General features: G+C 39.8%; 1 protein-coding gene across 2 annotated transcripts in view; it reads right to left on the bottom strand.

The window, feature by feature from the left end:
- The window catches only part of lrch4 (leucine-rich repeats and calponin homology (CH) domain containing 4), a 65341-nt gene extending 38568 nt beyond the window's left edge, over window positions 1-26773 (bottom strand). Inside the window, exon 1 of one of the 2 annotated variants that reach the window (XM_023423851.2) lies at window positions 26360-26773. In XM_023423851.2, coding sequence (XP_023279619.1) covers window positions 26360-26531 — 172 coding nt within the window. In that variant the 5' untranslated portion in view covers window positions 26532-26773. The remainder of the gene's footprint in view (window positions 1-26359) is intronic. The other variant, XM_023423852.2, reaches the window with a different exon arrangement.
- Window positions 26774-26781: the final 8 nt, after the last annotated feature.

The following is a 26781-nucleotide window of genomic DNA, read 5'->3' as shown; positions in this document are numbered from 1 at the left end:
TAATCAGTGATTTCACATAACTGGTTCCAGCTTTTCATCAGTGGGAATTTGCAGCTTTTCTTTGTCTTTTTATTTCAAAATAATATTTTTAGGTTTTAGACTTTGTTGGATGGAAAAGGAATCTGGAGAAATTTTAATAGTGATTACTAAATCAGATTCCAATTCCAAGATTACTAAAGAGAAATCAGGTTGAACCGTTTAATAAAGCAGGAAACACACTTTACTGCTGAGCTCTGTTCTACATTCATCTGAGTGAACAGAGAAACCAGAGTGCTTCATTAACACCGCAGTATGGTTCAATGTGTGTTGAGAGAGAGAGAGAGAGAGAGAGTCTGTGTGTGTGTGTGTGTGTGTGTGTGTGTGTGTGTATGTGTGTGTGTGTACACTCTGGGGGATGCAGAGGTTGTTTTGTCTCTGTATCTGTTGTTGTCAGAACTCCAGTTTACAAAGGAAGTTATGGTTTCCACTGGAAAAATAAAAGTTTGCTCTGTGCAACATTTGTGATTGTAGTGATCACCTTGTATGACAACATTCATTCCCTTACTTTAACTTGTATCCAAAGATTATTTCCTGTTCTTATCTCAACCAAAATCTTTACAGGAGAGTCTCACTGCTCAGCAGCCATTTTTGGCAACAATCTGATAAAAAACACTTAAAAAGTTTGGTGACTTGACCCAAATTATGGTTAAAATGTTTTTTTCCCCCCACATCTTCACATAAAGAACTATGCATGCACAAGGTTTTGCTTGCGTCAGTGTAACGACATGATTGACTTGATGGGTTTCCCATTCAGCTGTTATAAAGCAGCTTATTGGGTGTCGTACAACTGCCATCTTTGGTGTTACGGACTTTTCTATTCAGGACCTGTTATATCAACTATCTGTCACACTCATGATCATTAGACCTGGGCAAAATCCAAACTTTAATATCGAAACAGTCCAGGCCAAATATCGTGAGATATGCTATTTCTATTTTATATGTTTATCAGCCCCCCCGGAAAGTCGCAATGTCACGATTGCAATACTTAATGCAGATTCAACCAATCCCAATTTTTGTCCAACCACCGCAACTTTTCCGCAAATATGACCAATCATCCTAGTTTCCCGTAAGTTAAACCAATGATGCCACTCCTGCTCAACATCTTGATATATGTCACAAAAATCACTTCCATGTTTCTGTTTTTGAAGCATGTTGTGAAGCTGCAGACATGTGTGACATGAATATCTCACATTTACCAAAAAACATTACTGTATAAAGACAGTGTAAAGCAGTTCAACGATGTTTTGCACAAAAGCGTATTTAAATTGTTTTGTACCACTGCAACATTGTGGTGGAACCATAGGTGTAGAGCTGCCGGAGCCACCAGGACGACGCTCTGCTACTTTTTTTCTCCAGATGAAATAAAATATCTACAGTTCACACAATCTGGTCGATATTTATATACATTTTAAGCACTTGAAGATCCAATCATCACTAAAGAATCTATCATGTAGAGAGCTAATAAAAACTAATAAAATGGTCAAAGTTGTCATATTGAGATTTAAGGTGTTCTAATTGATTTTCAAACGTCGATCATATATTAAGTAACACTCAAGAAAACATTCCACCTTAAAAGATTCCGGTAGCTGCCGATAGCCTCTGAGCTACTCAGTGAATTAAATGGTTAATTAGTAAAGATGAAAAGACAGAAAACATCCTTTCATTCATCATTCACTCATGATGAAACTGTTTCATAGGCAGGGGTGGGAGCATATTGTTTTTACTGTTAAGTTCTGTGCACTTAAGCTTTTGAAAGGGCTCAAAGTTTACTCAAAAGAGGATAGCAACAATTTTTGCAATTTTTATTTGCCCTGCATCCTGGAGGGACTGTATTATCTCATTTTCAGTTAATATCCAAGTTTTATTTGTCACAATGTACAGTAAGCACAGCAGAGAAATACGGTCGGACTCAGCAGCAGGGCCGACTATGTAAGACTGCAAGACAAGTTTGTTTTGGAGACATTATGAAAAGTATTGTATTGTGCGTTATTTGATATTGAATAATCAGTTAAAATTGCTGCTCTAGGAATGTTGCTAACTGTGTTGGCAGGATTCCGACACAAAATTAAAAGCTTGGATAAGATAGAGCTGTAAATAAATAATAATAAATAATTCTTAAATCAACATATTTCTTTGACTGTTGTGGAAAAAAAATAACTGCTCCTAGAAGCCGCTACTGCAGCCTCTGTGTTGATTTAAAAAGCCTTATTCAGCTCTGAGGTTCAATGAAGAGAAATTAAATGGTATGGTAAGTCTGGTATGGTAAGTCTGATCAGATTGTATGACCATGTCCACACTGTCTCACTCAAACGAATTGTGACCCAAATATATCCACCACAGTGTGAGAGCACAGAACAGAAAAAAAAAATTGGATAATATCAAATATTGTGATATTTCCCGCCATATGCAATATTTTTCCTAATAGATTTTTTTCTGTTTTCTGCCCTGTTGATGAGTCCAGTCTTGGCATGTGACAAATAAAACTTTGAACTGCTGTTTAGTGGCAGCATCACCTGAAACATGATATACAATAATATAATTACGTATTATAAATATTGCAATAATATCATGTATCACAATCGTTGGGCTGGACTGTATCAAGATATATTTTCTTGAACAGAATGCTTGTTAACGTTATATAAAAAGGCAGTCATCAACATGATTTAAACCAAAACTAACAGAGCACATCAATAACTTTCAATTACCGTGCAGTGTTATCTCCTGTGACAGGATTAATCCTTACTAACCACTTTAGGATCTTTGCTAACCTGGATTGACCCCTGTTAGGTTACCATGGTGACCATTCAGATTTCCTGACAGATTTAAGAACAGGGTCAACTATCATTAGCCTGGAGAAAGAAGCTTGGCTGAAAAGAGTCAGCAGAAAGTCCAAAGTAGATGCACGCAAGCTCCAGAAAGCTCCAAGGGGCCGGCCTCTGACCTCACCTGCCTCTGTCCTAGACCACACTGCCCTGTTGTTAACATCTTGGCTTCCATATTACAGTTCTCCCTGCTTATCAGAGCTGACTGCACCGAGTCGACCCAGGCGAGCTTCAGTGTTCTGGATCTGGCTTGATCTACATGTGGACCCTCTGACAGCTAATGGAAAACACCTGCTATGAAATCACTGACTGTGCTTTGGCCAGAAGTGCAACAGTCTGAACCCACAGAGCAGCAGCAGCACACGTATGACAGACCTGCATCCAACCTGCAGCTGATTTGTGTCACATGCAAAACACATTATAGTCAAATTAATAGTGAAACCAATGTGTGACTGCAAAGGAAGTCAAAGCCAAAGGAGTGAGAGTTCATAATAAAAGTAAATGTAAGTAAATGGTTACATTTACACTTTAACATCTGTCTCTTCTTCATATGACTGAATGGAAAGAATCAGTTATGTGTATTAGAGCAAAATTTCATTGACCTTGGAGACTATTTCACAAAACAATCATGGCTCTAATTCCACTTATTAGCTTTTTCCAGAGCTTTCAACTAGAGGTGTGCAAAAAAAAAAAAAAAAAAAATGGATTCACATTCGGATTGTGATTTTATCTCTGCAGACTCAAAATGGATTCACATTTTTTAGTCTTGTAACAACGCTGGTTCCCATTTTTTCCTGGTGTGAGTTCAGCTTACCAGTCCTATAGATGCCACCATGTACGTTTCCGTCCAGATACTCCTCTTTGGTGTGAGCGAGAAGATGCAGTGTGAGCAATTGAAACGTAAAAGAATAAGTAATTCAACCTGCCCCATCTTCAGTGAAGGCAGGGTTTGGACACATTTCAGTTTTTATAGTCTTGAGGGGAAGAAGCAGCTCAGTCAGACCCATGTTATCATCAGCTTTATATATATATGATCTGATCATCACAAAAGTTTATGTCATGTACAGAGCTAGTAAAAACAAGCTAAATGGTCAAAGTTGTCATACTGACATTTAAGGTGTATTGATTGATTTCCAAACGTCAATCATGCATTGAGTAACATGCAGGAAATCATTCCACCTTAAAAAATGCCAGCAGCTGCCGGAAGCCTCTGAGCTGCTCAGTGAATGAAATGGTTAATTAGTAAAGATTCATCATTCACTCTTCTGACAGTTTCTTGTTAATTACTTGTGTTCATCCACCTGCTGCTTAATGCTTCTGTAATTACAACCTGCTACATCAATGGTACGGTCTAATATTACTGAGGTGGATGTTTGTCTGATGCTATGTCATATTCTCAACATGATCGAACTGTTCATGAAGTCGGTCTAACATTTGATCACGTGATCAACGTTGACTGATCTATGTAAACTTGTCACCCCAGCGACAGTAGTTAGCTTTGAAACGAGTCCCAACTTAACAACTTAAGAATAGTTTTTGAATCAAATCGGGAGATTTTCTGAACCATGCGCCTGTACTTTCAACCATTTCACATGGTCTTCAACAGCAGAATAAATTGTTCAGTACTCCTGGAGATGGATCTATAGAACAGGAGTGCTATGGGGGATATAACAGCTACTACAAAGTTCACGTCAGTTCACCCATCTCTATGATGACTAAGCGGACTGAAGACCATGTGATATGGATAAAAGTTCCAGAAAAAACTTCTGAATGTTGCTTAAGAGAGGATAATTTTGTGGAAGTGTGAGGTAAGATCCTAAAACAGTGTGGGAGGATTTGAAAGGATCAACAGAAAAAGAAGGATTGGCCTGTCAGAGCAGAATAGTGTGTCTAATTAGAGGCCTAGCTGGATTCAACAGGATCCAGTTCAGGCACTTACATCACTGCTGACCCATTGACCACTAAAACTTACAATACACTGCTAAAGAGGCCTCTTCTAATCCCCATAGTCTCTCAACACGAGGAAACTCCAATCAGTGCATTCACTGTAAAGAAACAAACGTGCAACAACAGTCTCATATTTCAGATAATGTGAGGCCTCAGAGGCTCCATCCAACGCTCTGTCTTTAATCTGCTGCTCCAAAGTCTCGCTTCATTTTACAACTGGAAACACAACAGTCTCGCAGGTTTGTGGATTCTGTGCACTTTTCTTCTAGCACTTACTTCACTCACTCAATGTTTCTAATGAGATTAAGAGATCTTATTCTTCAGGTGTTCAAAAGAAACTGTGTAAACGCCTGCATAGTTACTGCTGCCGACTGTTACAGTCAATTAACACACTAATCTGATTACGTTTCAAGATAAAGCATGCTCCTGTAAACTCCTGTATCACTTCATGTCAGGCTCTGTGAGCAGGACATGGGCAGTCAAATGTGTGTTGCTGTTCTGTAAGCAAGGTGTGGTTTGTGACTAGGTGTGGTTTGGTGCAACAGCTCACCAGCACAACAAAGTCACATGACAGCTGTAGACTGCATCCATGGGCCAGTTTCACAGAGATATTACAGACGCAGTGTTGGTCCAGATCAGTCTAATGTTAGTCAGACTGTTTCAAAAAAATAAAGACTGACTCATTTTAAGACAAAAACTTTAGAAACCTTAGCCTCAGACTAACATTGTTATTTAGAGAGCAAAGAAAAGAGAAAGAGTTTTTAGAGATGAAATCTGATTTTTCTTTTTATTGTTTCACTCTTTACTGAATTTCCAATGTAAAACCTCCTTGTAACTGTTGTATTTTTCCTAAAGACAAACATTTTCTGCTGAGGGTTAAAAGAGCTGAGTGGTTGGACGTGGTTCCTCAGTCTGCCATTTTTTTTCTTTTTTTTTTGTGAAAAAAGTCTTAATTTACCCAGAATTAATTGTACCACAGTTTAAGATCAAGAACTAAACTGCTTTGTGCAGCAGATGAATTTAGTCCATCTGAAATCTGACTGTTTGTTATATCTAAGACATAGTCAGAATCTGTGTTTGTGAAACCAGCTCCTACCTTTTGGTGTTAGTCAGGACTCAACAATAATTAATCTCTGTGCACAGAAATCAGAGAGACAAGAAACAAACATCTCATGTCAGATTTCACCTGACTGATGCTCACTTCAGCTTTACAGATGACCATGATCCTGATCTGATACACTTAACCCATTTAATCCAATATTTTTCCCAGACATGAAAATATCAAAATCATGCGTTTGTATAATCATGACTTTTAAAATCCTTTAAAGTAAAGTAGGTGAAAATGTTTGTTGTGTGGTCGGGATAATGTGTAGATTGAATTAATGTATTTCTCCTATGCTGTTATCACAGCAAATCATCTTTGGCTGAACACAGACACAAAAACCCAACAACAGACAAGTGTAATTTCAGCCTGGGATACAGTGAATTATTAATTAACATTAATTATCAACACCTGATGTGATCTGCAGTCGTAGAAATAGAAGATCGTCAGTAGCAGCCAGGACCTTTGCTGATAAGAATCCATTAAAAAATGACTGAAGTGGATCAAACATGTTTGTTGGATTGTCAGACAGTGACTGAAATCCTCCACCCCAACACCATTCCAATGTTGAAGGCTGCATCTGAAACTTGTGTTACTTTCCTTAAAAGCAACAATCTAACAAGCAACACAACTGTGAAAGGAGATGGTCTGAAAATCTCTCTGGCTGAGCTTTGTCAACCTGATGTTTTCCTGTAGTATGTTCACATTTTAAACAACACATGTAGATGAGGAGTTTTCCAACCATTATATCTATGGCTGCATCCACATTACTACGCTTTCACTTTAAAACAGTGTTCTCAAACAAAAACGATCTCCATCCACACTAACACACCTGAAAACACATACATACATGAGTACTCATACACTGAGCCTGTGCTAGCTGGTGTAAACAGGAAGTAGATTGTCTACTCTGCAGTTGGTTAGTTACAGTAAATCCTCTGAAGGAGGAACAACAAAGAGAGTTGTAGCATTAAAATGAAAATGTAACTGAACAACAGCTACTAACAAAGACAACAAGGTCACTAACACTGTATTTCATTATCATGTTGTATTCAACACTGGTAGTCGAGGCTGATGAGAGCCAGTCAGGAGAGACTGTGGTTGTCTGTGTCATTGTTTCAAAATAAAACACAAATCCAGATTTTTCTAAATAAAATGGGGTAAGCTTGGGGCGTAGTGGTCTAAGCAGGCGCCCCATGGGTAGCGGCTGCAGTCGGCCCCGGTTCGAGTCCCGTATCGGACGGGCTTTACTGCATGTCATTCCTCCTCTCTGCCTCCCCATTTTTGCTGTCTCTCTACTGTCCTGTCAAATAAAGGCATAAAAAGCCTAAAAAAATATACTTAAAAAAAAAAAAAAAAAAAAAGCTGCTTAAAAGCTCTAGAGTAGTGTGGACAGAGATGTGTTTTAAAATGAAAATGTATTAGTGTAGACATAGCCTATGTTTCCAAGCCACCCAAAATGCCCCAATTCTTAGGCCCAGTGGGGGTCAATTCAGTTCAGAGTTATATTGGTGTAAACCCTAAAACAATCGACAGCACCAAAGTTTAATCGACAATTGACAATTGCAAGTCTCACATAGGTGGTGTTTAGCATTTTGTTCCTGCTATTTTGTCCATCTCCAGTGTTTCTCTGTAACTTGTCACTCTTACCCAAGAAATACCTTCAGAAATAAGAGGATATAATGATGACATCAGATATCAAGAGTCTGTATTTTTCCATGAACAGGAAAGTAAAATCAGCAAGTCAAAGTAAAAAAAGGGTCAAAACAAAAACAGCACAAGAGAAATAAATCCATGCTTTTCTCCCTCAACCCGGACCTCAAGGGTGGAAGAGAAGAAACACCCTGAACCCCAATGACCTGCTTAAAGTTGATTAGCTAGAACCAGAAAACTCACCCTCTAGTACGATTTTACTGTTATCCGATATAAACAATTTAAAGGTTTTATGATCTGTGCATGTTTATCTGGGCTCATAGACTGTCTATACCTCATCTCACCACCTGTGAAGTATTGATGTCGCCCTATATATCATCCATCATGGACATGTATTCCACGTTTGTCAGCCAAGAGTCTTCACATTCCCCTCAGCCTTCAGTGTGGCATTGAGGTTGACGAACAGAGAAATCCTGGGCCTGCTGTGTGTACAGAGGTGTGTTTGTGTGTTCACAGAATGAAACTCTGCTTGTATCACGTAGTGAAGGAGGGAGGTGAGGTTCATAGAAAGGCTACAGACGGAGGGGTGGAGAGAATGAGTAACAGGCAGATAATAGCAGCAGGACAAAGGAGCTGAGAAGGGAGACAACAACACCCCCAAGAAGAGTGAATCAACAAGAAGGACGGCTCTTCGCTGGATCTAATCCACAAAGCTGAAAGGGCTGCTGGGAAAGACCTGTCTCTGCAAAGTGAGAAATCACTGACTCACAGGGAGCGGACTATGGGTAGACATCAGCTACTGCCAATTACTGAATCTTTCCAACGTTCTGTAACAATATACAACATTTGAAAAATTAAAATTTTACTACTTTCATATGCGTCAATGTTACAACACTCCATTACCCGTCTTAAAGTATTTATAACGCCTGCATCTAACGCACAACTGAACCAGCAGGTACAGAGTTACACATACACAGGCTCGACTTGAAAGACCAGCACAAGAAGATTAAAACCCCAAATCACTCAGTTTCATTTTCGATTAATCTTATATTAGAACCTTATTTCTGCACTGGGCTAAATACACAAAAGTGTGGGGTCTTCATCTAAATAAAGCTGACCAATAAGAGGAATCTGTAGCAACAGTCAACAATGCAACCGTTTCTATTCTGGTGTAAATTAAAGGTTAGATCTATAAGCATTAAGGGTTTTGCTGCCACGGCCTTACTTGGTTTTAGCAGTAGCTTATGGTGGCTAACGTTAGCAAACTTTAGATAGATAATGCTGCGTAACTGAAAGAGTCAGTTTGGCGGAATAATTTTACTGCTGTAAATACGCAACAGACTTAAAATTATGTTTTAAATATCAACTTCATCGGAGATCATTTTTCAGAAAGCAAATCTCCTCTCCATGAAAAATCTTTTTTCAGCAGTCTTAGCTGCAAAAAATCTGCAGTTTTTCTTAGTGTCAGAGCTTACCAACAAACCGAAAATCACGTTTCAGTTTATGACCCTATTTTATGTTGACATGGATAAACAAATATTGATATAAATATCTCACATTAAGATTTAATCTTTATTGCAATTGATTACTTCCAAAGTAATAAAATATTCAAATTTAAAAGGTTATTCAATACTCATGATTGTTCCCCTACATACAAAAGTAATAAATAAATAAATAAACACAGCTTTGTTTCAAAAGAGCCACTCCTTAACCCGGCTTATTTAAAATGCATCCAGGCCCGTCACTCAATCTGACATTATTTGGGTTTATTTCACAATGTTGCCAATGACGACGCAACTCCACGTCTGCTGTAAGACAGGATGTGGCAGTGTTGATTCCTGTTACAGTGTTAGTTACAGCGAGCAGAGCAGCAGCTCTGTTAGAACGTGTGTGTGGGCGAAACTGTGGCATGACTGAGTGTGAAAAAACAGACAAACACATAGTGTTCTGTAACTGAGTGAGAAATTCAGACATGATCGATGATACGGTGAGTCAACATTCAAATCAGAGCAAGTTGCTTGGATGTTCTTAATCACTGAAGCTGTTAATTCTCACCATGTAAACTTTTTATCTTTGAGTGACAGAGGGTTGAGTCTTTCTAACTCCACATTAACTGATTTCTTTACTTCTCAAACTTTACACACAACTCCCTGTGAAGACACTAAAGGCTTTACACTACTCATATGCAGTCACACTCCCCAACACCTAAAAATACACACTGATGTGTTTCCAGGTTTCCCTGACGTGACTGCCCTGTTGGAACATCATCTATAAACCACTTAACTCAGCAAGATCTCTGTTGGTTGGACGATATCGATATCCAAAATTGAATATCTCGATACAGTCCAGCCCAAATATTGCGATATACCATATTATCAATATTACTGCAGAGAAGGGAATTTTTAAAAATATTTGGAATAATTATATTGTTGTATTTTATGTTTAAGCAGCAGTTCAAAGTTTTCTTTGTCACATGGAAGGGTCAATGTACAGTAAGGAAAGCAGTGAAATGTGGGTCAGACTCAGCAGCAGGTCACACTGTGCAAAACTCGCTCAGGGTTTTTCCTGCATAGAGAATTGTGTGGCGGCCGCCTCTGTCAAATTTCGTGCCGCCTCCGCCTCCCTACAAAATTCTAGTACTTGTTTTGTCAGTACTCAGTGGAGTTTATGTTTGTAACTGCAATTGCAGCTGTACGCCACTACGGCAATGTAGTGGCGCTGTATCGTAATCCGTGCATCAGGCAGAGCCATCCAAAATAGCCAAAGAAGAAGAATACGAAGGCACTGGATTTTCTGCCTGCGGAAGGAGGTGGCGAGCTGATTTTGCAGCTCTTCAAACAGGTGAATAGGGTTGCCACCTGTCACATATAATACAGAATCGCCCCAGACATAACATGAACAAAAATTAGGGACAAATTGCTAACAAAGTGCTATGAATAATGTAATGTCAAGTAAAAAACTTTTTTTCACATAAAAGGTGACAACCCTACAGATGAATATTATCTCTTTTACATCTAGCACACCCAGCTTCTTGAAAAGTTTCCCTACATTAACGTTATTGTGTATGAAAAAAAGAGCGTTTGCGAGGAGGAGAATCAGTGCTTCTAATATGGGAAAAAAAGTTAATTCATGTTACTGACGTTAATGTGTCAGGACTGACAGTAGGATTAATTCTCAGCCACAAGTTTAAGGTGCCGGGGGAGGAGAGGATCAGAGAGAGGAGTCAAGGTGAGAGTACCAAGTCTTTAGGAGTGTATTAAGGAGTGTATTAAAGCTGACGTTTATTTATTTGATTCACTGTTGTGACAAACCAAGACCCAGTGACTACAACTTGTCTATGAGAGTGTTTTGGACATGTCAGACTTTTGATGAAGTTAAACTTCACTGTACAGAAAGCACAGACTGCAGGCTTCTCTTGCAAAGCTCCATGTATTCATGCAATAAGGGAAATATGCTGGGAGCACACACAGGAGTCCTGACGACACTCAAAAATAAACAGAATAGACAAACATCATAAGAGTAACTACTCATATAAGCACTGTAGTCGACCCCAAATAAAACTGAATAATTCTACATATAACTGTAAGCTAACAGCAAGCAACATATAGCTCTTTATCAGGAAATGCTTTTTAATTTTCAAAATGCACCAAGGACATAGTTTAACTCTGTAAGTGAAACTCTGAGCGCAGCAATTTGAAAAGTGACAAACAGTCAAATAGATGAAAAAGCAATCCTGTCGTCACGGCAACAGCATGAACACTGCACATGTGTGAAAACCAGTTATGCCACAGAAAGGAAATACAGTGATATCAGTGGACTGAAGGGCTGGTGTTAGACATTAGAGATGACTCAGTTCAGGTACAACATTTAAAATGGTTACAGCTCGGCTGTAGTTACAGATCAGTAGAACTGAAAGTTAGCCTAAGAGTTTGGGATCCATATGATGTCCCTGGTATCAATTAGATTTCAAGATGTCCATCTAAAGAGACGTCAGCACACATTTACATTAGTGCTGCCCGATTAATCTTATTTTCATCGTCATCATGATATGAACAAAAGACTGCGCAAAAGCAAACCAATAACGTTAAGCTAACAGAACTGTTATGAACAAGCTAAAAGGAAAACTTTCTGTGTAGACTGCAGCTTCATTTGACACAAACCTTTGTAAACTTATAACTAAAGCCTGAGACAGCACCCACCCCTCTCAGCAGTGTTACCTGCGGCAGAGGGAGGAGGACCGAGATGACCAATAGTGACCCTTGTCTGTGTTATTCATTCAGCTTCACTAAGAATACACAATATTTGTTTTTTGTTTTTTGTTTTTTTATCGCAAGTCATATTGTCATCGCAAGCATGGCAACAGACCAAAATGGGAATGTCATTGGATGAACTGTCAGATGGTCACCAAAGTTATTACAGTTAATTTTAAGGGGGAAATTAATGTGGTTACCAAATGTCATGACATTCCATCCAAAAACTGTTGATAGTGTTGTATATCAGAGAAAATAGACAAAAACATTAAGATATATCATCATCATCATCATTTATGATGATCATCATTTTGCACAAACATTCAGATCTGAGAAACTCAATCCAAAGATTTTTAAAACTAGAATTACCACCTTGTGGTCGTTTGCCCCCACCGACTAGTCAAGTTGAAGTTTACATCCATGTCTGTAGAATCTCATATATGAAGTCAAGACTTTGTAGGAATTTAATAAAAAAGTATTAAGTCTAGTAGCAGACCGGATGATGCCACGGTGAAATCATTAGGATTAAGAGAGGTATCGTCTGCATAAAAATGATTGGTAACAAGCCTGGCCAGCCAGGGCGATGTTTCCTAAGGGTAACAAACGGAAAACAGTACAGGACCAAGGATAGAGCCTTGGGAAACGCCACCAGAAACTGGACAGAAGAGGAACAGTTGCCATTTGTAACAAACAATAAATGTCCTGTTAAGAGAGGAACAGGACAAACCATTAAAGAATGGTAGCATTGACACCAACTCACCACTTCACTTTATCTATTACTGTGTTATGGTCCCCAGTAACAATGGCTCAAATCAGATTCATGCAAAAACCATTATACTCAAACCACCGTCGAGCATTTTTCTAATCGCCAACAACAGAAATTCTGTCTGAAGCCAAAACTCAGTCAATACTACTAGGATATAAACAATATATATGACTACACCTTGTATAAATCACTGGTACAAGTTGTCACTTTTCAGTTCAATAAAAATGGCCTCTGGACTTCCTTTATTATCAGCTGCAACAACATGGCTGGTACTGTTTTCACCTTGTGAGTATGTCTGTGTTTATTTGTGTGTTGTCATGGTAAGGTGTGGTCCTGCAGACACCTACTGTAGGTGGTTTTGAGTACTTTGTCTGGTGTCTGTCTGTCTGGACAAATTTGGTCACCACTAGAGATGAAACAGTTACCGGTTTCACGCTAGATCACGACAGAAATGCAAGAATTTTAGTATTACTGTTTAAATTTTAATTATCACTATGCCGTGGTCGATTACCGTGGTTAGTTACTGTGGTTAATTTAACTCACATTAGGTTCTGTAAGGCATCAACCAGCAACAGTCACCAATGTGGGTTTGTTATGTGTCAGTCAAAACATGGGGAAGGCAGTGACAGCTCCTCTGGAGATTTTTCAACTTCTAAAACCTTTTTACACCAAAGTTAGCAGGTATAAGAGGGTTTTTAAAAAGTGAGTAAAGCCGCTAAAAAAGGTGAATGACTCCTTTTACACTGTCAGACAAGTTTGCCTTTCTGTTCGGTGCAATGTCACATGGCCACAGAGCACACACACAGACTGAAAAACAGTGAGCTGCTAGCCGCTGTGCAAACTGGTACAACAGATCTGTCCCATCTCATCCCCGTTGTCGTGTCGTAGCTTCCGTGTGAGACGCTTTGATCTGCGATTGTGTGTTTTTAAAACCAAACGCAGTGTAGCTGCGGTGTTTCTAGTGTAACAGCACTGTGCTGGGCAGGTGACAGGTGTGTCTACAGTGTCTGTGCTCTGAAAGACACAGCTCAGAAAATTATAACAATAATATATTTGCTATTCCCTTGTTGACAGAGTGGGTATGCAGCAGGCAAACCCAGCACTGCTACTGGTCCCTGGTCCTCATCTGTGACGACGATGTGTTGAACATGTTATTAATTTAATGTTTAAATGCAACAAGAAGTGCTGCTAATTTTTTATTTGTGGTTTCCATGATAAAACTTGGTGAAAGGTATTACTTTTGATAATACTAGTTTAATACTAATAATAATTTGATAATACTGATAATCGTGATAATTTTGGTCACTATAATCGCGAAATAAATTGTTTATACCGTTTCAACTCTAGTCACCACGATAGCATCACAACTGTGCATAATACAGTCACACAACAACAACTACAGGTGTGTAGTTTGTTAAAATGAAAGTTGAGTACTAAGATGGATGGAGTACTGAATACTCATGTAATAATGTAGTAATGAGTACTGAGTACTCATGTAATAAGGTAGTCATAACTACTGAATACTGATGGTTTGGAACATCAACATGTTGGGTTGGAACTTGTTTGGTTTCTTATAAAAAGTTAAAGGACCACCTTTTACTCTACAAGCTGATTTCATTTACTAAAATGTTACAGTGATCCTATTATAACTCTATACGAACTGAACACATCCACACACAAACCCCAAGGCCCCATGGCTTCTCTATCATGTCCTAACTCCCTCAGTTCATCAGCCATCTGGACACCAAAACACTGTGGGAGTTAATGGATCTGCTGGGTTACATAAGGCATGGCCTCAGCTTTCATTATTCACCAGGCAGTCAACTCCACAACATTAGATTACTTACACACATTCTTACAGTGTTACTCTGTGCTGCGGGACAGACATGGAGCCAGGAGGAATGGGACTGAGGCCCATTAACTAATGGCTGCCTGCTGAGCCTGGAGGAGACAGCAGCTACAACACAAGTACAGGAAGTAAAGAAAGTAGAGACCCTTGCATGGCTTCAATGTCATCTGGTGAAGGTCAACTGAATTGTCAAAAAGTTTTACTTGCATAAATTGCATCATATTTTACAGTTGGGAGTGACATTGCATTCACAAGCTAACCTCTAAAGAGGGAAGTCATTTTTTTTGTCCATACGAGTGTGTGAAAATGAAAATGCAAACTGGATTATTGGGTTTTTATAAATTTTAACTCAAATAAGACACATATGGGAAATTATTATGCTAACATCCAATTACAATAAGAATTATGTTATAATTTAAATTTGACAAATTAAGGGAAAAAACAACAAAGTGTCTGAGTAAGATGTTGTTTCACCATGAACTGAACTTTACTGGAGGATGAACACCATTCTTCCATCATGTGGTGTTTTCATGATGGTGGTGGACAGCGCTGTCTAACAGGTTGCTCCAAAATCTCCCATACACACACACCAGATCCGCCCAGTCTATGTATGGCAAAGTGTATTGGTTGGCAGACTGGTAGTGTTGCCCTACAGCCTCAATGTGTCTGTCTGTCTCTTTCTCTGTTACCTCCCATGGGAGGGATGAGGGATTCCCCCTCCCCACCAGCTGCTGTGCTCAGAGAGCGAAACACACCAGCAGGTTTCAGACGGAGAGCGAGACACACACACACACACACACACACACACACACACACACACACACACACACACACACACGAGCCTTTCACATGAGACTAAAAATACTGCAAATAAAAGCATGACAAAAGCATTGGATATACTGCAGCCTTATTTACCCTCCACTGGATGAACAACTGACTCCTGGTCCCTGTTAATGTAACAATGCATGAACATGTACACGCTGCTCTGTGTTACAACAGGATAGCTTCTTCCTGTAATTATACAACCGTGGCATTCATTAGCTGACACTAACAAGTTGTTCAGTATTTATCAGCTCATGAAAGACTCCTTCTAGTTTTCCATGAACATCTTTTTTGAATGAACTGACCAGTTCCAGCAAACAGAAGCAAGCAAACCAATTTGGCATTTTATTCTGTCTGACATTTAAAACAGGCAGCTGGGTGGAAACATGTTGGCTGACACAAAGTGTGGGGCAATCAGAAAGGCACGGCAGTGACGACTCACAAAAGAAGACAAAGCAGAAGTGAAGACTGTGAACAGGCAACCCACATCCGCAGCACAGAGGAAATAGATCATACGGGGGGGGGGCCACTGCACCAGCATACATGTACACAGTCTCATTTAATGCAGCCGAATAGAGACAGAGAAGGCTACATCCTAATGTTGAGCTCAAACTACACACACACACACACACACACACACACACACACACACACACACACACACACTTTTAGATTTTCAGTGTCACACTTAAAACCAAAGGGGCAGGGTTACTGTCACTATTAAACTTTATGTTTTTACAATGGATTTAAAACAGCAATGACATGGAGTTTTACTTCTAGTATTGTATTTATACGATTGGCTGGCAGAACTTGATGATGATTCCATCAGCACATGGGTAAGTGGGAAGTCTCTGACTTATTTGGTATCAAATTAGGGCTGTACAATTAATCACAATATAATCTAAATCTTAATATGGCCAAGTGCAATATCCAAATCACAGGAGCTAATGATAAAATGTGTCACGACATTGTTGTGCATTGTTAAAACCAATATGTTGTGGTGCCTAAAAGTTTGAGTTTCAGTGAAAATGAATTGAAAAAAAAATTATTCCAACTAAAATTGCAATATTTGCCAAAATAATCGCAATTTGATTTTTTTGCATTTGTGCAGCCCTATTTCAATGTGTTAAAAATCACTCACACATTTAAGAGCAGGGAGGGGGAAAACAAGACTCAGAGTCTCCAGCTCTGTAAGGCTGTGCTTAGGCATAGTTAAATGCTAACATCAGATTGCAATGTCCACAATATTTGCCCACATATTTCAGTGTGGACCAGAGTGGTGGACTGATCACAAGGGTCAGTTGTGCCCAAGTTGCCATGGCGGCAACAACAAGAAGAAATTATAGGCGTAAGCAGTAATTTGCGGGTCCTAAACGTTTATTGCTCACATGAGGGAAGCAGCTAAATTTTAGCTAATTAATGCTTTGGTAGTTCTACTCCCTATAACAACCTGAAAATATCTACCAAGTTTTATGATGATCAGATAAATGGTTAATGATTTATATTATATTATATATTTATATTAGCTAAGCCCCGCCCTTCGCAAAGATATTTTGGTCAATGGCAGCCATGTTTTTAGACGAATCTTGCTCATTTATGACAGAAAATTGTCTGTCAGTCACCCGAGCCAATATACCAAATTTGGTATTGATAAAGTAAAAATTCTAAAAGTTCTACTCATTTTACTGTTTTTAATGTTATGCTAATTAGCTCAAAATCCATAATGGTAGTTGCTATTATCACAGAGGCTTTTTGTAGAAAATATTGTCCTGTAGCTGAGAGGTACATTTGAAGTTGATGGGACTCTCGGTGTGGTGGGGGCAGCTGTTCAAATTTTGTACAATTTTGATGAATTACAGCGCGACCATATGGCCAACTGGGATTATATTTTTTGTGAAGCATTTACACACCATTTTGAGTTTTGATACCAATTTTTTTGGTCTGGCTCATTCCAGCTCACTGCAAAGTGAGCAAAGGCTTAAGATGGCACATAAAGATGAATAGGCCCCGCCCACTTTCATCAATCAATATGACACTTGAGATTTTCATTAATACTCACGTTCAGAACATCTTTTCACCAGATTTTGAGATACGTATTTTTGGCATTTATGGTGCTCCCTAGAGGTCAGGCTCAAAATGCTTTGGTATGCCGACTCCCTCCCGAAGATATGGACCAAGTTTCATGATGATCAGATAATGAGTTATGGCCAATATTAGCTAAGCCCTGCCCTTTGCGGAGATATTTTGGTCAATAGTGGCCATGTTTTTAGACGAATATTGCTAATTTATAATAGAAATGTTTCTGTCAGTCCCCTAAGGCTGTGTACCAAATTTGGTGTTGCTAAACTTAAAATTCATAAAGTTCTATTCATTTCACTGATTTTCTAATTATGCAAATTAGCAAAAAAATTATCCAGACGGGCTTTCATGGTTCAATTGGACATTGAGCTGGATATGTGCATCATATTTCTAGTCAATCGGACAAATGGTGTGAAGGGTGTGGCCTTTTCAAAATGTAATATAAAATCCTTGATTACAGAGCCACCATGAGGCCGATTGCGCTCATACTTCTTGGGCCAGTAGTGCAGATCATTTCCAGGTATTTGTCCAAGTTTCGTGTTTAGTTTCTTTGCACCAGAGTAAACTCTGGTCTCAGACATACAGAGCCAGATCCAGGACTTTTGCTATGAGAATAGCTTATAATTTGAATCCAGTTCGTCCACAGCTGTCGTCCTTCACACAGGAGGAAGCTACAAGTTTGCTAAGAGCCACCTTTTAACCTTTATCAGCTGAGTCCTCACACAGAGGACTGAATCAACAGCTTTAGTTTTTCTAGGTATTTCTGCCTTTAAAGTGACAGGAATAAATATACAGGAATTGAGGGCTGACCACAGAACATTGTTTAGTAGTATGTTTATAAACAGTGGACAATGACAGTAACAGAGAGCTGCCATCAAAACTGCTCAACCTAAACAACATAAACACACTTCCTGAAGGATCTTTAAATAACCCTGGACAGTAACGTCTTATAGTATTTGATTTCAATTAGCAGAAATTTCATTTTTTTCAGAATGGGCTGCTGGTTGTGGAGAATGACAATTACAAACTCAATCAATGAAATAACACAATGTGGTGATACAGAAAAGTCTGGATGTTTCATCAGAGGTCAACATCAGGCCTTGTTGTAAACCACTTTTCAAGAACATGACATGGAAATATCGCTCCCCCTCTCTCACACAGACACACACACACACACACACACACACTGTTGCTGCTGGGTGTCTTGGTTGTTAGGGTATTAGGGTTGATACAGATACCCAAATACTCAATACCATTTTCAAATAAAGATTAGAACCATACAAATAATAGAGTCGATGACAAAACTATTTTTAGGCTGTCTGAGGTAGTGCAAAAAAAACAAAACAACAGTAGCCTTACTGTAAGGTATATATATATATATATATATATATGTATATGACATGCAAATATATTCAGCTACAGCCCTGTTTATTTTGTGTGCTTCTGGTGACTTGGCACCATATTTACGTTGCTGATCAAATAGAGTTGGTAGTGTGGGCTGCCGCTGTTTCTGACTAGTTGGTGGTCGACTTTTCTCAGCTTCAATCTGGGACTTAATAACACGATAATACTTTTCAGACACGAATCATTGTATTATCCTGTTAAATTAACACTGTCTATTAACGTTACAGACGGGCAGGTCTGATAAAGTTTGCTGCCTAGCTCAGACATTGACGTTAGTCGTTTTATTATTAGCCATAGCCGCTAGCTTAATGATAACTTAACAGATGGCTAATTTGGCTATCGGCTAGTTGCTCATAGTTAAACAGCTAGTGTTAACGTGTGCCGCCGGCCAGTTAAAATAATAATGCAAAATAATTCCAAAGGGCACTTTTGACTTTTTCAATTACAACTAAAACAGGTTGCGAAGGCCCTCACAGTGTTGTGAACGTCAACTAGCGTTCATGTGTTCAGCTGCGAGTGAGGGGAGGGGATATGTGCCTGCCTGTCTGCAGTTGTGCTGTATGAAGTTGTGTGTCAGTTGGAGCATGTGAAGACGGCACTGTTGGTATCAACACTGTTTCAAATGAGTATCTAATCCGATACAAATTTTGAGTATCGATTAGTATCTGAGTATCGATTTTTTTGACAACCCTAGTGGGTATGGAGTGTGTGTGCCGTCTGTCCAGCTCCTAACAAAAGTTGTCTTGTGTGTAACATCCCCAGAGGTCATATGAGACAGGAGGTCACTTTATTAACTTTGTCTGCATGCAACAACATTTCTGTTCTTCTTTTGCTACGGAACATGTGCCTTATTTTTTTAATATAGTATGAAGAATTCAATATCATCTTATTACTTGGAGGGCTTCCCAATCCCAGACTTTAATATTGAGTATGTGATTCTCCACATTTTCTACAGTGCTCACTGTGTGTGTGTGTGTGTGTGTGTGTGTGTGTGTGTGTGTGTGTGTGTGTGTGTGTGTGTGTAAGGTACGGAAACAGAAAAGCAGTTTAAAGAGGAGAGACACTATGGGTCTGTCATGGCAGGAAAGTCTGGACTCCAACATTAACAAAGCTTCAGTTCAGCAGCAAATACAAGGTGTGGTGCACTTGCAAAATGCTACTGAAATACAAATGAAGTGATCCTGCTTTTATTTTATTTTGTGCACTTGACTCACTCACAGTGCTCTGTGGTTTCAGTGCTTAAATGGGAAGCGAGGAACTGAGATTTGAATTTAGGAGTTTCTCCTAAATTGGCAAGTTAGGAGCTACTTATACTCCATAACTCTCAATAACTCTATTACTCTCAATAAATCCCAATAACTCTCCCAAACTCGCAATAACGCTCCATAACTCTCAATGAAACGCAATAACTCTCCATTGTCTCAATAACACCCAATAACTTTCAATTATTCTCAATACCTCCCAATTACTCTCAAAACATCCAAATAACTCCATAACCCAATAACTCCCAATACCCCCCAATAACACCAAATAACTCTCAATAACTCCCAATAACTGAATAACTCTAAATAAGTTATAGATATTATAACAATAACTAAGCTGTCAGTTGTTTTGTCACACTATAGTGTATGCCGTCATGTTATGTTATGTTAGGTTAGGTTAGGTTAGGTTAGGTTAGGTTAGGTTAGGTAAGGTTGGGTTAGGTTAGGTTAGGTGACATTAGGCAAGGGCGGGTTACACCCAGGACATCAGTCCATCACAGTTCTGACATATACCGACAACAACCATTCATGCTCAATATAACACCAATGTGCAATTGACAGTCACCAAATAAACTGCATATGTTTGAACAGAGGAAGGAACCCAAACAGGCACATAGAGAACCTGGACCTGGCCGTCCATTCAAGCCCAGAACCTTCTTACGTGAGGCGACGGTGCTAACCACTGCACCACAGTTGACAGTGGTTATACTGTTCTGTAAATACCTGTAGCCCCAGATCACTGAATCTGCCTCACAGATTGAGTCTCAGATTAAAGGGATGTGAAACTGAAACTGTGGATTTCTGAACAACAGTTCAGACAATGCTTTGAGCACTTCAGCATGAAGTTATGAACAATCAGCTGGATAATGATTTCTTTTCATCTTTAACCCATAAATCCCAAATAGCCCATGTAGTAATAAATAGCAATACAACATTTGTCATGATACATCAAGTGCTTTTATTACATACTAGAGATCGTGGGATCGTCTAGGGCACATTCTATAAATTGTAGTTCTATGCTGATGCACTGACGCACCAGACATATTGACATTGTCAACCTGACCGACCAATCATAGCGAATTATGGGCAGTGACACGCTTTCCTACCCGCCTCCTTGTTTGCGTGTGTAGCGGTAGCACAGGGAGAGCGATGGCTGAAAGCCAAACGGAGTTGGTCGCTAAAAAAAATTCCACCTCCATTATATGGAATTGGTTTGGATTTTCCGCAACTGATCAAGCACAAGCAAATGTAATTTGCAAAGTTTGCACAGAAATGACTGTCAGTAATGTCCTTGATTGATATTTTACTTTCTGTTACTAGTTTTGCAAGAGTGCACTTTATTAGAATGTTGTTGTTGTTTACCTTAAACTTTACGTTGTTTGCACATGCAGGCAAAACTGTCTATTTGAAATAAAATCTGTTAAGAAAGGTTCTTTGGTCTAAATTGTCTGTTTTTCTTTTTCCAATTTAAGATCGTGATAAAATCGAAATCGTGATTTTATTTTTTTTTTAAAACGTGATATATTTTTGCCATATCGCCCACCCCTTATTTATTTATATATATATAAAGCATTTGATGGATAAAGCATCTGCCCAGAGGTGGGTGGTGTATATTCACTGCAACAACACACAGACTTATGAGTCCACAAAGTAAACGCAACATACACCATACACAACACACAAAGGCTGAGCTTTGTTCCCTTCCACTGCTCTGAGCTACTGGGAAACACTCAGCAAGACGCAAGCCTTCCTCTTTGTGTGTGTGTGTGTGTGTGTGTGTGTGTGTGTGTGTGTGTGTGTGTGTGAGAACCTTTGACCTTCCTGAGGGAAGCTGCTCCGGTGGGGGCTAAGGGGGGTTGATGTTATCATAAACACTGCTGGGCCTCCACAGCCGAGCCTTCTTCCAGGTTAGCCACTATATTCATGTCTTTGTGTGATACAGCTTCACTGACATCCTGTCCACAGCACATCACCCTGCTCAGGATCAGCTGTGCTAATGTCCAGTTTCTTATATTCTGTTAAATGTGCCTCTCTAAAATCTGCCTGAAAATGTGTCTGATTTATTCACCCTAATTAATGACCGAGTGACCAGATGGTTATTGTAGCTGCACTCGGTTTAATCACATGGTCTTCATTAATAATGTTGGTAATTTGAGATATTTGGTTTATGGTCCAGTCCTGTAGGATCGTACAAAGTATCACCAGCCAACTCTGCAGCTCTGGACAGCTTTCAGGTCAGTGCTTTAGTTCAGCAGCCAGCACACAGATGAAACAGTGTTATCATAAATAACAACCCTCCACATGGATGGCCAACTTCAGCAAACAAGCTCAAACAAGCTAAGTGTCTACCTGTCCACCACCAATTACTTGCCTACTCAGTACTCATGGGTCAGAACATCAACATGTTGACGTCACAGCTGATATGATCCCATCACAATATGGTCTCTATTTATCAGACCACACCCATCCTTGAACTCATTTTGATCTCAACTACGCACCTGTCAAGTTTTTTGACTGTATCTTGCAGGTTGTGATGCTGACACAGTGACACACTGTCCAGACAGTCAGACATATAAACACCTCCTGAAGTAAGTGCCTGCAACAGTAGGTGTATCCAGGACCACAATTGCACCATGAACACATGCAAACAGACTCAAGGTGGAAACAATACCAGCCCAACTGGTAATGAGCGAGTGTCTGATGGAAGTGGCAGGGTTAGCAGCTACAGCGCCAGATGTTTTTCTGAGGAGTTGGTGGAGACCAGAACAGAGCTACACTGAAAGAAGAAGGACTGTACAACGGAGTATTAGAGCCACATTGAGGAAAAAAAGAAATCTGTCGTAGGACTGAAACATAAGCTGGCCAGAAAAATGACTTGAATGGGAAGCTCATGTTGCTCTTTGTCTACTGGATTTGTGAGCTTGCTAAAGGTAAATAACAATGGTATGAGAACGAAAGGCATCAAGAGTTGGCTGTATAGATAAGATTGAGGTTTAGGTCATTTTCAGGAAACTCACAGCTCCATATGTTTTTGGCAAATATAGATAAATCAAGATACTTTTTTGTCTTGGTGCAGAAATCATAAAGCAATCCATATCTATCTATCTATCTATCTATCTATCTATCTAAGTATCTAGATCTATCTATCTTATGTGAAAATAGTAAACTGAATCTGTGGGTTGGACAATACAGGAAATCTGAAAATGGCCCTTTAGGCTTCAGAGACCCACCCACTGATATTTTTTAACCAAATGATTAATAAATTAATGACGATCTTGTATTATATAGGATATGTGGCAACCCTATTCACCTGTTTGAAGGGCCACAAAATCAGGTTGCCACCTCCTTCCGCAGGCAGAAGGTCCAGTGCGTTAGTATTCTTCATCTTTGGCAATTTCGGATGGCTCTGCCTGATGCACGGATTACATTTACAAATGTCAAATCCACCGAGTTCCAAGAAAACAAGTACTAGAATTTGGTCAGGAGGTGGGACGACATTTGACAGAGTCCGCAAGACCTAGCAAGATCCTGTTCTAGCAAGACTGCAGGCTACCCGAAAAGCATCATGACAGTCTAGTGAATCAGTCTGGACTGTCACCATCCACCATGACACACACACACACACACACACACACACACACACACACACACGACTCTCAGACAAGTGAGTTAACTTAGTTACAGTTACTAGACATTGCCATACACATATACTTTACACTACACATGACCGTACAGACAAGCTGTTGCAAAAGCATTTACTCAAGACTAAATGTCCACAACTGGGCCCATAGAAGAGCAAATGCAGTGTTTCGCACAGAATTACATTCTATGATTGGCCAGTCCCAGCACACTCATGCACACCCCCAATGACAGGCACACAGAGTGTGTGTAATGTTGTCTGTGCCAATGTTGTCTGGAAGACCTTGGGCTTGGAGACCAACAGAAACACTGCATTACAAACTACAGGTGTGAAGTTTGACAGAGGTTAACAAAAAGACTTGAATATTGGCAAATACAGGATCCAGTGTTTATGGCACTCGATCCTGACTGGAGATATATGTCAGGCTACCTCAGTGAAGGAGAGGTGGAGGTATCACTATTCTTGTGCAAGGGTTACATGGGTTTTTTGAGGTGGACTTGTTAGCCGAATTACAGTCCTCCACTGATTCTCTTGTTTTTCTTATCTCAGTTTCTACGTCTTCTTCTTCTTGGAAGTGTATCATTAAATTGCTCAGGTACACCTTCAACAAAAAAATCCACAAATTCACTGCTTCCTGCTTCCCAAAGCTGAGTATTTGCTGGTTTTCATAGTCATATGATGATAAACATAATACATCCTGCAGCACCATTCTGTGAAGAAGACCATGGGAAGCAGATTTGATCTTTGCCATGGTAACTGACATCCAAATCAGTATTCAAATGCTGCATTTTTTTAAATTTTAATTATTATTGTATATGCATTACCACAAAAATCCCCAAAGTAAGCCCATGAAGAAATAAACATCCAACATTAATCATGTGGCCTCAACATTAATTATTATTAGTCATTCTCAGACAAAGACAATCAATCTTATAGCTGTGTGCAACAGCTCTCATGTAACTTTACAAGCACAGCAACAAAGTATAACCAAGTCTGATTTTTGACCTCGTCTCTGTCAGCCAGAAGTTCATGGTTAACTGTCACTGATGCTTAAAAGCCCCAAAAATGGTATCCGGGAAAGTCCTTGAAATGTACTTGTTCCTTATTTTTCTAGGGACTCCCCAGGACTTCCGCATAGGATCACTTGCAATACCCCTACTGGACCTTTGGAATTCGGCTAACAAGTCCACCTCAAAAACTCATGTAAATCAATTAAGACTTCATTGGTTAAACTTGCACAAGATGTGTTAAAGAATAATGATTAATGGCAAAGCTAAGTATGGGAGATACTGACTTTTATTCCCTAGTACTGGATCCTGTACTTCCCATATTTCAAGTCTATGGCATCTTTCATTGATCCTTCCCAACCTGGTAAATGTCCAGTGTTGAAGCTCCATGCCAAAACCATGCCAAGTCTGAGCTGAAAACTCTGATGACATCACTATGACATAATCGGAGGACATTTTGTCAGACTTGACAGAGCTCCCCTTGAACCACAGACAACCCTGTATTACTGAATTACCTATAGCTGGATTACTCATTTATCCAAAGACCTGCACTTGGATAAACACATCTTGATCAAGTGGCATTGCCGTAGGTATGGGATATACACATCACCTCCAGAGTCATTAGGGTTGGGTTGCTCTAGTGGCAGGTGTCTGTGTGTGTGTTTACATGTGTTCAAGGCCTCCTCATCCCGCAGGGCCTAGACCTAGGTTGTTATGAGCAGATGGTCATAATTACCGGAGCACAGAAAGCATCAGCAGAGCAGAGGGGGTGTTGGTCGCTGCGTAGCCAGATTGATTTCAGCAACCTGGATTGGGTAATCCTCTTTTCACCCAGGCCAGGCCAAGGTAGTTCCCTTTAATCCGCACCTACTTCACTATTAAGTTTTACTCTCTGTTGTTGTTGTACAAATTAGCTCAGAGAGATGAGGTGACACATTCAGGCTGGGTAGTAAATGGTTGCCATGATGCTACATTATCAGCTCATCACTCAATACAGAAAACACCGAAATACGTGAAGCTATGAACAACACAAACCTAGACAGAGAAGCCCTAATGTTACATGGCAGTGGAGAAGTTTCCCTCCCTCATAAGACTTCATTGTTGAGGAAGAGGAACTGGTATGTCTGACGTTTCTTTCCTTTTCTTCTTTGAAGTTTAAAAGAACAACACGCAAGTCTTATTTTTAAAAAGCTGGAACTCATATGGCTCTGCTTAAAGAGAAAAGTAAATACCCCATAAAATACACCTCTACTTTGATTAGCCCACCAAGCAGGGACTTTATTTTCATTTATTTATTTATTTTTTAAATATAACGCGTTTAAACTGGTGCACACTGCCTGCTAACGGCAACAGAGTTCACACTGCAGTTTGCTGGGCCAGTTTAAACGTGTTTTTATTGATACAACTGCCGTTTGGTGGAGTGTACATGTGCCGAAGAAGGATACAGACCCTGGTAATTTGAAAGAAGTCTAACAGTATATTTTAAGAGATGCCCAGTTATGACAGCCATCAGAATTAAGTAAAGCTGCTGAGTTTCTGAGGGAGTGTGGTGAAATGTTTCGGGTTCAGGAAGGATGCGCCTTCCCCGCTCGAAGAAAAGAGGCAGGTGGCGATAAAACAAAAGACGGTTCTCGTAATAACAGCTAGCTCACTCCTGCTGCTGCTGCTACTGCTGCTGCTTTGTAAATTAGAGGAAAACAGTGAAAAGGAAACCGACCTGCATGTGTAATGTCGGACAGGTCGTAGTTCCTGGCGCTTCGGGGAAACTCCTTCAGTTTTCGGTTAGACAAGTTGAGAGCCCCGCTGGCGGCAGCCTCCTCCAGCGCCTTCTCCACGCTCCGGCTGGCCGCTACTGTGGCCGGCAGCTGGGCTCCATCCCCAGCAGCCATCAAACGGACAGGTCTACCCCCTTTTTTACTTTGTTTGAAGCGTCCGCTCCACTTTCATGCCCCGTAGATCCTTATAAACTCCACACAGAGCGCTCTCCTTCTAAACTTCTCTTAAAAGTACTCGATTAAATCCAAATTTTCCAAACGACGTGAGTTGTGATTGCTCCTCTCACAAAACGGGAGCTGTAGGTTGCACTCATGAAAGATAGAGAGCGGTTCAAGCTGTCAATCTTTCAGGAAGTTGCGTCAA

Source organism: Seriola lalandi, unplaced genomic scaffold (assembly GCF_002814215.2).
Source record: "Seriola lalandi dorsalis isolate HSWRI2012SDOR001 ecotype SW California unplaced genomic scaffold, Sedor1 jcf7180002054694, whole genome shotgun sequence".
Lineage (NCBI taxonomy): Eukaryota > Metazoa > Chordata > Actinopteri > Carangiformes > Carangidae > Seriola > Seriola lalandi.
The sequence above is the reverse complement of the archived record's forward strand: the minus strand, read 5'-3'. Positions and strand labels throughout refer to the sequence as shown.